Source organism: Papilio polytes, unplaced genomic scaffold (assembly GCF_000836215.1).
Source record: "Papilio polytes unplaced genomic scaffold, Ppol_1.0 DF823824.1, whole genome shotgun sequence".
In the NCBI taxonomy this organism is placed as follows: Eukaryota; Metazoa; Arthropoda; class Insecta; order Lepidoptera; family Papilionidae; genus Papilio; species Papilio polytes.
The window spans coordinates 216369-228396 of record NW_013525380.1 but is presented as its reverse complement, the minus strand read 5'-3'; the positions used below and the strand labels follow the sequence as shown (position 1 = coordinate 228396).

At 34.5% G+C, this 12028-nt stretch overlaps 2 protein-coding genes across 2 annotated transcripts; one reads left to right on the top strand and one right to left on the bottom strand.

Annotated features, from left to right (window-relative positions):
• Positions 1 to 673: 673 nt before the first annotated feature.
• Positions 674 to 3797, top strand: LOC106103301 (endocuticle structural glycoprotein ABD-4-like). The gene is made up of 4 exons (XM_013283034.1): positions 674 to 777; positions 2615 to 2714; positions 2835 to 2923; positions 3442 to 3797. The coding sequence occupies exons 1-4, from the start codon at positions 757 to 759 to the stop codon at positions 3577 to 3579; spliced, it is 348 nt and encodes a 115-aa protein (XP_013138488.1). The 5' UTR covers positions 674 to 756; the 3' UTR covers positions 3580 to 3797.
• A 455-nt stretch (positions 3798 to 4252) lies between these two features.
• LOC106103311 (aldose reductase-like) lies at positions 4253 to 11917 on the bottom strand. The gene is made up of 7 exons (XM_013283047.1): positions 11767 to 11917; positions 9811 to 9953; positions 7054 to 7195; positions 6303 to 6497; positions 5530 to 5729; positions 4923 to 5078; positions 4253 to 4399 (listed from the first exon to the last, which is right to left on the bottom strand). Exons 1-7 carry the CDS (start codon positions 11836 to 11838, stop codon positions 4360 to 4362), a joined length of 948 nt encoding a protein of 315 aa, XP_013138501.1. The 5' UTR covers positions 11839 to 11917; the 3' UTR covers positions 4253 to 4359.
• Between the last annotated feature and the right edge of the window lie 111 nt (positions 11918 to 12028).

The window sequence follows — 12028 nt, the reverse complement described above, 5'->3', positions numbered from 1 at the left end:
TTTATAATATTAGTAAGATTGTTGCTCGCGACTTCTCCCGTGTGAAATTTAAATAAAGCCTGTTACTCCCTGATAACATAGCTTTTAATAGTGCAAGAATTGAAATCGGCCCAGTAGATTTTAACTATGGACATGTTATGCGACGAGACGATGGTGACATAAACCAGAAAGTGTTAATAAATGTGGATGGCTACAAAGATAGAGGAAGACCGAAGAAAGGATTGTGTGAAAGATATGCTTAAGAAAGGAGTGTATTCAGATATGGCTGATAGAGATGTATGGAGCACATACTGTGCCGACCCTCCGTAAGGGATAAGGGCAAGTTAATGATGGCCCAGTAGTTTTTAAGTTATTTAAATACATTCAAAAAAAAAAACAAATCTTTCCTCTTTATAATATTATTATAGATTAGCCAGTCCTAATATCCATTCTATTTTTATACTCAATTTTTTTATTGCAAATACTGATTTTATAATATTTTATTCCTCTAATCGATACTTTCTCATGTTAAAATCGTCCCGTCACTATGACATGTGAAAGGAGCAAAAGGCACAGGTCGTGATCTCAGCCAAAATTACTTAATACCGGTAAATAAGGTAACATCTCAGTACAGCATTGGTACATCACTAAAACGCACGCTTGTGACAATTGCACTGCGCGCCAAATTATTTACGCGGGAAAAAAGTTCGGAAGTCTTTTACAAATATTTTGTTATTTTTATACTGGTTTAGTGATTTGTTTTATTTAAGGAATAAAATGCATTATTTATTGTTAATGGTGAGTTTTTTTAATTTATGTGGCGTAGATCTATATTTACTATTATTTATATATTATACTAATATTATAAAGAGGAAAACTTTGTTTTAATAACTTTGATTATAATAAATAGGCTCAAAAACTACTAGGGAGATTTTAAAAATTCTTGCACCGTTAGCAGGGTAAATTATCTGTGAGCAACATAGTAATTTTTTTCATTTCGTTACTATTTTAAAGTTTCACGCGGACGGAGTCGCGGGCAAAAGCTAGTAATATTAGAAAGAGATTTGTATTTGATTTTTGAGATTTGATTTTAAAAATTTTATTATTAAAAAGTTACATTATTAATGGAATAGGGTAATTTTTTTAATCTGTACGGATGGAGTAATCCAAAAGCTAGTAGTCAAATAGTAATGTATTTTTTTAATAATTAAAGCTGCCCCCTGCCCCATCGCTATCAACGCCCATGGCAATAACGTAATTCACCAGGATAAATTGTGTTTATTTTTAAATCTTGCTATTTATGAACAAGCACGCATGGAATATATTAAAATAAATGTGATTTGAATAAATTATTTTGTTAAATAATTTTAAGTTTGAGGTTAATTTGACATTCATTTTATACCTATACTCATGTACAGATCGCACAGATTAAAAATTGAATACATTTTACTAATCTATGCACTTCAAAACATGTAAAAGGTCGTACAAAGTGACCTGTGTGACCTTCGCAATTGTCAATTAACATTAGAGACAGGCCTTTTAGATTAACAGCTAAAGACGATATTCAAACTCGAATTTTACTTATAATCTTACTAATATTATAAATGCGAAAGTTTAGTTGGTTGTTTGAGTTTGTAGACTACACAGCTGAACGAATCTCGATTAAATTTGGCAACGACGTAAAGGATAGTCTGGCATATAGGCAACTTACTTTTGTTTTTTGTTTTAAATTCAAAGCTAGTCTTATATGTTTATAGTTTGTAATAAACTAGCTTTCGCCCGCGACTGTGTCCGCATGGCATTAAACAAAACTAAGTAGTAAGTATTCCAGGCTATCCTCTACATATGACGAACTGTATCGAGATTTCGAGGCGTTTAATTTCTATTTGAACAATCAAGTGATGTTTATTTTCTTCAAAATGGGTAGGAAATTAATGTCCTCTAGTACAAACTAGTATATACAAATGCATTAGGCAATCAATAATGAAGTGCTGACATTATGTTGAATTAACCTTACACTATTGAAATGTTTATGAATGTAGTCACGATATAATTGAACAAACAAATAATAAGACATTTTAAATGTGTTTGCTTTTGTCCTCGTGAAATTTAAATAAAATTAGTAAGTATATGCGTTCTTTCAAATTATCCTCTACATCTGTGACTTTGATCGAAATCCGTTCAGCAGTTTAGGTTACAAACTCTAAAAAATACATCTAAACTTTCGCATTTATAATATTAGGAAAATGGGACATGTCGTCCTATGTTTAGATTTAATTATAATGTAAAAATGAGAGGAAGAATTCATTGCACCAATATTGTCTATACTAATATTATAAAGAGTAAAGAGTATTTTGTATGTATTGAAATTTTATTTTATCGATTTTAAGAATTCTTACACCGTTAGAAAGATAATTTATTTGTGAGTAACATAGGCTACGTTTTTTTTAATTTCACACGGACGCAGTCGCGGGCAACAGCTAGTTTTATATAATTTGGGATTTCAGCGCGACCCGACTGACTATCTGCCGACAAAGTAATTTGCGAAAACCCAAACACATTAACATCCTCTTTAAAAATTAAAAACAGCGCCATCTATTGGTGAGATTGAAATGTAATTTACTTTTATTTGCAGCTCTTCTCAGCGGGTTTAGTGTTGTGCCAAGATCACATCATCAGAAACGACTTTGACGGCCCACATCCTGATGGCTCTTACAGATGGGCTCTGCAAACTGGTATGTGTTTTATTTATTTCACAATAATCTATCATAGGCTGTTTTTTTACTATTTTTTTAATTCCAAGCGGTCGAAGCCGCGAGCAACAGCTACTGTGATATATCATAATAAATGTCCAGAGGGTGGTATCTATCACGAGCAGCGTGGTGAACAGCAGCCGGGGCTGGTGGTGGAAGGCCAGTACCAGTATACCGCGCCTGATGGACAGGTCAGTTCTTAAGTATTCTACTGGTACTATTGGCTTACATAGACGTAATACTGTGTTTTAGCAAAATAAACATACTAATAACAGCTACAGAAAATATAGTCAATTTAGTTATAACAAAAATTTTGAATAATTTAAAATTTGAAGGATTTCAAAATAAATCCTTAGAAAAAATCGACATTTCAGTAAATAATGGGCAAATAAATTCGTTTTAATCAGAAATATTTAAAACGAGACCATATTACGAAAATATATGGAACCAATATCCTTACGCATATAAGAAAATTATGGAGTAGAGAATAGAGTAGTAGAGAGAGAATAGAGTAGTAATAGTAGAGAAAATGTTTCGTATTGATGAAATATTTATTATAAATTTATTTTCATTTCCTTATTTCACTTAAACGATTATTAAATCAAGAATAACGCCATCTATTTTTGAAAGCTAACATCAAATTGCTTTACTCCCACAAAAATAGATGGCGCTTTTAAATATTTGTACAACCGATTATTTCTCTATCCAGATAATCCACGTGCTGTACAAGGCTGACGAGCACGGGTTCCACGCGGAGGGGGCGCACATACCTACCCCTCCACCTATCCCACCCGCGATACAAAGGGCGCTGGATTACCTCGCTACCTTACCCCCTAACACCCAATAATACCTAAGTCTGCACTTTGATTAGTGCTAGTTAGTGAGAATTTGTCTTTGGTCATGTAAGAAGATTGGAATGTTTTAATTAGACATGAATAAATTAGCTTTGAATCAGTTTAACATAAAGAGTTCAAAAATATATAGAAGAGACTTAGTTAACACTTCACTTGACATTTTCATCGCGCCATCTATTGATTGATCTCTGAAAACATTATTTAAATTTATTGCCACTAGATGTCATTAAATAATGTTCACATTTTATTAACACTTTGTAAACTGTTTAGTTTATTTTGTAACAAAAGATGAAGCTTATTTTAATTTTATAATTTTTTTTATTACATGTTAATACACAAAGATGCACTAAACTTGACAACTGGTATAGTACCATTCAGAGAAAGTGAAAATAATGTTGTTAACTGCCTCGTCTATATATTTATTAAATGTCTGATTCACTGCTTATTTTTGCATAAATAACTTGCATCTAATCAAAGAAAACTGTTTAGTTTAACTACCTCATGTTATTAACACTAGTCCAAGTGAATTAAAAAAATGTTTTAAATATGACCACTGTGTTTTATTTTGTAACCCCTTCCCAAACACTAGTACAAAAATGTCATAATTTTCGCTCAATATTTAGTAATGTCTTAATATCAAGGTCAAGAAAAAAAGAAATAAAACTATTTAAATGCATAAAATCTTTATTAAAGAGTTAACAAAATGGCCGCAGGCCGTGAACACACTGTGCAGATCTAAGACGTAAGTGATATAAACAATCTTCTTGATTCTTCTAGAATTCATCGTGGAACGGATAATCGGGATGGTGGACGCTGAAACAGAAAAAAAAATAATTTTAAAACACAACGTTACATGTATTAAACAGACTTACAAAAACTCAATTCTGACAATATTAATATCCGACCAAAACTGGTTTAAACCGAAACCAAAACCGAACTTTTCGGCCGAAATCATAACCGAAAACGCATTTAAGATTATAAGAATTTATTGAAATTAAGTATTTTTTAAAACAAATTTTAGCATGTTCATGGTTTCATAATCGACAGATCAAAATCATTGTAATTTATGTAAATTTACGTAAAAGAAATGACAAAAATAATATTTTTCCATTAAAATTGACTCCTGACAACGCATCAAATCATGAAAACTTTATTTTTTTTACCCTCTTAGTTTAATAGCGTGAAAATATATACCCTAAAGGGCATTTTATTAAAGAAAGAAAGAATTATCCAAAAATATACTGTAATTGCTGACATCCTACGCCAGAAATTAGTATGTTTACACTTTATTATATAAGTATAGAAGTATAAATAAATAAAATAAATAAATACTCACTCTCCCATGGAGCAGAGTCTGCCGCTGCACTCGAGTGCTGCGACACTCTGCACCTCTTCTGGAGACAGCTGGAAGTCGAACACCTGGAAGTTCTGCTCGATACGAGATTTGGTCACTGACTTTGGGATAACGATCATACCTCGCTCGATCGCGTATCTGGAAATATTAGTATTATTTGTAACTAGTTTTCGCCCAAAACTCCGTCAGCGTGTTATTAAAAAAACAAAAGTGAGTAGTCTATGTGTTCTTCCAGACCATCCTCTACATCTATACCAAATTTTATCGATATCTGTTCAGCTGTTTAGGCTACAAGCTCTAACAAACATCCATCCATCTAAACTTTCGCATTTATAATATTAAGTAAAGTAATATTGTAGATGGCGTTGGTACATATAGAAAGAGATAACGTAATTTAAAATGAGTGTGTTTGATTTGATAGAAGTTTCTAGGCATTTTATTTAAAAATAAATGAAATGGAAGAAATAATTAAGTGGTAAATTTATTTATTTTAGGATAGTAACTAGCATTTTAGAACAAGTACATATTTTTTTGTTAAAATAGGGTTTTAAAAAACTTTACTGTAAACAGATTATTTCATATATCTTACCTGATGAGAACTTGCGCGACTGTCTTGTTATGTTTGACAGCGACAGTCTTCAGTCTCTCGTCCTCCATGAGTGTGGGGTCTCCTGGCTTCGCCCAGGGCCTGTCGGGGCTGCCCAGCGGAGAGTACGCGGTGACCACCACACCCAGAGAAGTGCAGTAATCAAATAACTTCTGTTGGTTCAAGTATGGGTGGACTTCGATCTGAAAATAGGTTAAATAGATATCAGACATTTAAGAAATATATAGGCACAAGCTGTGGCCGCAAACTTCGGTATCGGTGGATCACCTTTTACGCCATTTTGACAGCGAGGAATTTAAAAAAAGTAGCCTATAATATGGCCGTCTATGTCAGTTACCCATCAGTGAAAGTCCGGTCGAAGTCGGCCCAGCTGTTTCGAAGATTACCCGAAAAAAAAAACGGTTTGCGATAGACAGCCAGACAAAAAAAATTAAAGCAACTTTCGTTATCAGCAACGCAAATACATCATCTTCCTGAAATCTGGATTTTTTCTTACTTATTACAAACAGACACTTTTATTATATGTATAGATGTGAAGGTCTAGATGGCTGTTTGTTAGAGTTTGTAGCCTAAACTGAACGGATCTCGATGTTTGTCATACTTGTAGAGGATATTTTAGATCACATAGGCCACTTACTTTTGTTTTCTTTAATTCTACACGGATAAAGTCACGGGCGAAAGCTAGATCATATATTAGAAGCGAATTTAAAAACCTTTACAAAACTTTTTTACAAGTATTAATTTCGTTAACTTACTTGATTAACCGCTGGTTTTATTCTTGCCGCCTCAATAACTCTGTCTAATTGTCTCTTATTGAAGTTGGAGACGCCGATGCTCTTCACCAGGCCTTTATCCACCAGACCTTCCATCGCCTTCCACGTGTCCACATAGTCTACTGCTGAGGGGATGGCTTTACCCTGCTCGTCGACAGGGAAATTGTCATCACCCTCCTAAAATACAAGAAAGAGCTGTACTTAAAAAAATAGATTGAATAAACGTAACTAATCAAAGTGATTTAAAAAATAAGGTAAATAGTTAACTTGAGACGTTATTAACACGATCCACTAACGCCATCTATTGATAAATCCTCTAAAACATGTCAATATTAATTAATTGTATTCAAATTAATTGTCAATAGATGTCACTAAATTACATTTAAATATTTACATTTTATTTTATCATACTGTGTAGTTATTTTATAACAAAAGATGGAGCTTTACTATAATATAGAAGCGTTGGCGAGATAATATAAAAAAATATTTAAAGTGAAAGGCAGCTATACTTTTGTCCTGTTCCATAATTTTTGTAAATCATCTGATAACAATCAAACTATATATGTATTAAATATTTGATGGAATCGGATTTTAGTCATCTGACAGTGACGTCACTTTAAAGCTATCTGAGCCTCTATCAGCCAGAGGTGGGAAAGGCCCTTACTACACATTTTTTTTTAATTTCTGATACAAAGCTACATATTCATTTGAGTCTTGAAGTTACATTCCTTACCTTGTAAGCTTGTGGCCAATGTATAAGATAGAGGTCTAGGTAATCTAGACCGAGGTCTGTCAGTGTTGTCTTGACCGCGGTCTCTACTAGATCTGGTCGATGGCTCGTGCACCACAACTTTGAGGTTATGAAGACATCAGCCCTGAGAAAAGTAAGGTTAGGACTTTTGATCGTTGTCCTACACTGTCTTGTCAACATTCTCTTACTGCTAAGTCAGTAACAATTTACTGGCAAGTGTATAAACGCCAGTAGCTGGCGTGCCAGTTATGTTTCCCGACCTAATGTTCATCACATGATAGTGTACAAAGGTACAGTTGTGTTCGTAATTCAGATACGCTACAGTCGCTCTTGTTCTAGGTACAGTCAACAAAATTACAATGTCAAAAGTTTATCAAGATTTGTTTGTGTTTGCGACTGTACTGTTTTGTACAAGAGCCTTTTATATAAATCTATACTATTATAATAAAGCGTAAACACACACTTCTTTGTTGCCTAAGATGTCAGCAATTACAACATATTTTTAATCATTCTGTTTGTAATAAAAAGCCCTACACTTACGTCACGCTTTAGGCTATATATTTTCACGACATTAAACTTAGGGGGTAAATATTTTGGATAAAAACCCTAATGTGGGAAAGAGACCATAAGTTGCTGCTAACATCAAGGAAGGAAAATTGCCATGCTTTGTCATCATTTCATGTCTGTCATAATAAAACTAGCTGTTCCCGTGCGGCTTCATCCGCATGAAATTACAAAATTTTATTTTAAGGTAAACATTTGTCAAATTATCAATTACAAATGTCAAAATGACATGACATGATGAAAATCTTACTTCCTTGATGTTGGCAGCAACTTATGGTCTCTTTCCCACATTAGGGTCCATCCAAAATATTTACCCCCTAAGATTAATGTCGTTAAATATATAGCGTGTCTTAACTGTAAGGCTTTTTATTAAAGAATTATTCAAAAATATGCTGCAATTGCTGACATCCTACGCCACGAAGTAATGTGTTTACGCTTTATTAGTATAGACGTAGATTTGACATAGTTACATCAGGAAGTCTTGACGCTGCGAAAAGTTGACACAATGTGTCACGTTTTATTAGCATGATATTATTTTAACAAACGCTAACATAATTGATCACACATTCAAGGTTTTACAAGAAATTTTACACAACTAAAAGTGGAAACATATTTTGTATGGTCTTTTTCCATCTACGTGGCCGTAAAATTTGCTGTATAATGCTTCGAAAAATTTACTAAAAGACGCCAATAATGTAATAAAGTTGCACTAATGTGCTGCCCCCGCAATACAACACAGAAGACAGACGTGAAGTGGGAACAATTCCGCGTACAGTCTGATGATTGGACGTGAGGAAGATCTTATTTAAGTCCTTTTTTCGCTGCGTTTCATGATAAGGAATGGGAAGGTAAAATGACGGTGAGGAAAGGCCGTACTTTAGCCCCTTTCCCTACCATTTCTTATAAGATAAGAAGGGGAATGGAACGTAGATTTGACGCTGAATGAGACGCATAGACAGGGGAAATAATCTTCTTTATGTGCGTTTTCTCTGACGATTAAGGGAAGGCAACGCATGCGTTATTGCGAAAGTTTATGGACAGCGGTAGTTTCAGGTCGTCGCTTGCTCGAAAAAGGATAATACGCTATTTATGTGCATTCGTTGATTAAGGTTAGGTAACGCAATAATCTATGGACAGTCACTTCGCTGTTTCGGCGAATTCAGGTAACCGCTTAGCCCTATAACACCAAGGACAATTTGAAATCAAATACAACACTAACCTCGTATCGATCGCTTAATGCACCGACCTTGTGGAACGTCCATTATCTTTGCATATTTTATTACCAAAGGGTTTTATTGAAACAATGATTGTTTGCTTTTATTAAGAGCACGCGCACACTTTCGACTAAACTATCGCACGACTGGGTAGTCGCATTATTCCTACGAGCATATATGGAGGTGACACAGTCAGTGGGGACGTATAGTGTGGTGATGATGCTTCCTAATCATACTAATATTATAAATGCGAAAATTTAGATGGATGTTTGTTAGAGTTTGTAGCCTAAACAGCTGAACGGATCTCGATGAAATTTTGCACAGATATAGAGCATAATCTGGAAGAACACATAGGATACTTGCTTTTGTTTTTTTAATTACACGCGGACGAAGTCGCGGGCGAAAGCTAGTCTATCTATACATGTAATAAAATTGCAGTGTCTGTAATATCAAAGGTAAAATACCAGATTTCGGGAACATGGTGTATTTGCGTTACTGGTAACGAAAATCGCATTAAAAAAACATTCTCTGTCTGTCTGTCTGCAAGCCGCGTTTGTTCCTGGTAATCTCCGAAACGGCTGGGTCAATTTCCCATGGGACTTTCACTGGAGGGTAGCTGACATAGACGGACATATTATACGCAACATTTTTTTAAATTCCGCACTGTCAAAATGGCGACCGGACCGCTATCTTAGGAACGGGTGGACCGATTTGGACGGAACTTTGATTGGAAGATAGCTGACATGGACAGGCATAGTATAGGCTACATTTTTTTTTTAATTCCGCGCTGTCGAACTGGCGACCGGATCGCTATCTCTGGAACGGGTGTACCGATTTAGACGGGACTTTGACTGGAGGGTAGCTGGTAGAAGGTCCACGCGGGAACATGATAGATGACTTTTTTTAATTCGCGCTAACGTAATTTGCGTGTGACAGCAATGATTAATAAATCATTCCTTACCTCTTAACAACACCCTCGTCGAATTTCGCCTTTAAAGCTTCGCCAACCTCTTTCTCGTTGCCGTAAATGTGGGCGCAGTCGATGTGCCTATAGCCGATGTCGATCGCATCTTTGACAGCCTGCGTCACTTCACCGGGCTTTGACTGAGAACAGAGCATACTAAGATTATAAATGTGAAAGTATAGATGGATGGATGTTTGTTACAGTTTGTATCCGAAACGGTTTAATGGATTTCGATTAAATTTGGCATAGAGTAGAGCATAATCTGGAAGAACGCATAGCCTGCAATCCAGGGAATAGTTACGGATCCCATGGGATACGTTAATTTTTTGATACTTACTCGATAATTTCTACAACGGTTCAACGGTTGAAATTTGGCACAGATATAAAACAAAGTCTGGAGTACACATGGGATAAGGTTCATTCCCGATAAATTTCCGGTTCCCGAGGGATAAGTAGCTTTTTGTTATTTATACAGTTTGTATGTTTTCTAATACCACGCGGACGAAGTCTCGGGCAACAGCTGGTAAACAATGAAATCTGTTAAAGGCTTTTCGAGTTACTTTAATAAAAGTAAAATTGGTAACTTAAGTTGCCTTCTAGAGCTAGAGATAACTTGGGTCAAGTCATATTTTCGACCAAGGAATCTGTATTTAGTTAATTGGTGGCAAACGATCAAGCGGCCACCTGAATCCGCCAAAATGGCGAAGCAACCGTTGCCCATAGACGTCCGCAGCTGCATATGCGTTGCCCACCCTTATCTGACAGGTGAGGAGACGCACATAAAGAGGATATCTCCCCTTCCTATGTATCTCCTCCAAATAACTTCCCCTACATATCCTCTTCTTATAAGAAACGGGTGGTAAAAAGAAAGGGACTTAAATTAGGCCTCCGGCACAACACTCACTAGACGAAACACGGAATTGCTTCCATTTCACGCCTGTCTTCTGTGTGGTCGTAGTATTACTGGGGGCGTGCCCTGCACTGCTAACATGTTAAAGCGGGCACTACCACTGTTAATACTTTCAGGGACGTCTTTATATTTTTAGATGCTCTAAAGGGTTTTAAATTCTTGTTTTTTTCTCGTATCTGTATTTAAAACTTATTCTTTGTTAGTTTCGTATTAAGAGAATCAATTGTATTGTAATTTTTTTTTAAAATATCATTATCATTGCAATTACTTTCCGTGATGCAAATGACGTTTATCTCGTTTTTGTCAGCATGCTTTTTAAAATTCGTATTTAATTAACATTAATTTATTTATAATCTGCATCCAAAATAATTAACGAATTAAATTATACATATTTATTATTTTTTAACCTTGAGGATATACAATAAAATTAAAAACATTTTATCCTTATACTACTACTAACGTTCGCCCGCAATGGAATTTAAAAAAAAAACAAAAGTGAGTAGATTATCAGAAATAGCATAGATTATGATAATGTAGGTAATCAAATTAAAGAATGCAAATTAAAAAAAAACTTACCCGACTGACAGAGGGTAATTTTTTCACGCGTGTAACTTAATTATAATAAACCTCGACTTCCCACGTGAAATTAAAAAAAAATGTAGACAATGTTACTCACAGATAAATTACCTTTCTAACAGAAAAAGAATTTAAAAAATCGGTTCAGTACTTTTCGAGTTATTTCAATACATAAAATACAAATCTTTCCTCTTTATAATATTATATAGATTAATTAATACCTTCATTATAAAAGAAATGGTTAAAAAAATAAAAAGTATTTGTAACTACAACTGCATTAAAAATTAAAATAAGTATTGGCGCCATTGTTAATGTTGGCATCATTTCAACATTTTGCCTTCCCACTACCGTCATTAAAAAATCAAAATGTCAATAGAAAAAGAAACACGTTTGCCGTTAAAATTATAGGTTATAAAATGCAATCACGAAATGTTAGTTTTATTGATTTAATATAATTGTCTACTTACTTTCCATGTTCCTAAGCCGATGATGGGGCAAGTGTGGCCATTGTTGAAAACAACCAAAGGCACAGCTGTCATTTTATATAAATAAAGTTTTAATTAAAACGACAAAACAAAATAATAAATTAATATTTGCAAGCAATGCTTCGCCGGCGACTCTCGGATCAAAACTGTTTCGCGTGTGCGTTTGAACTATATTTATGCGGGTACTTTATTAAGGTTGAGTTTCACTGGACATATTTTGAATAATTTAATTATTTTTTTATAA

Coding starts and splice junctions, on each gene's coding strand:
- LOC106103311 (XM_013283047.1), bottom strand. CDS start 11,838: ATGACAGCTGTGCCTTTGGTTGTTTTCAACAATGGCCACACTTGCCCC. Junction 9,954..11,766: donor TCGGCTTAGGAACATGGAAA/GTAAGTAGACAA, acceptor CTCTGTTCTCAG/TCAAAGCCCGGTGAAGTGAC. Junction 7,196..9,810: donor GACGAGGGTGTTGTTAAGAG/GTAAGGAATGAT, acceptor TACTTTTCTCAG/GGCTGATGTCTTCATAACCT.
- LOC106103301 (XM_013283034.1), top strand. CDS start 757: ATGCATTATTTATTGTTAATG. Junction 2,715..2,834: donor CAGATGGGCTCTGCAAACTG/GTATGTGTTTTA, acceptor ATAAATGTCCAG/AGGGTGGTATCTATCACGAG. Junction 2,924..3,441: donor ATACCGCGCCTGATGGACAG/GTCAGTTCTTAA, acceptor TTCTCTATCCAG/ATAATCCACGTGCTGTACAA.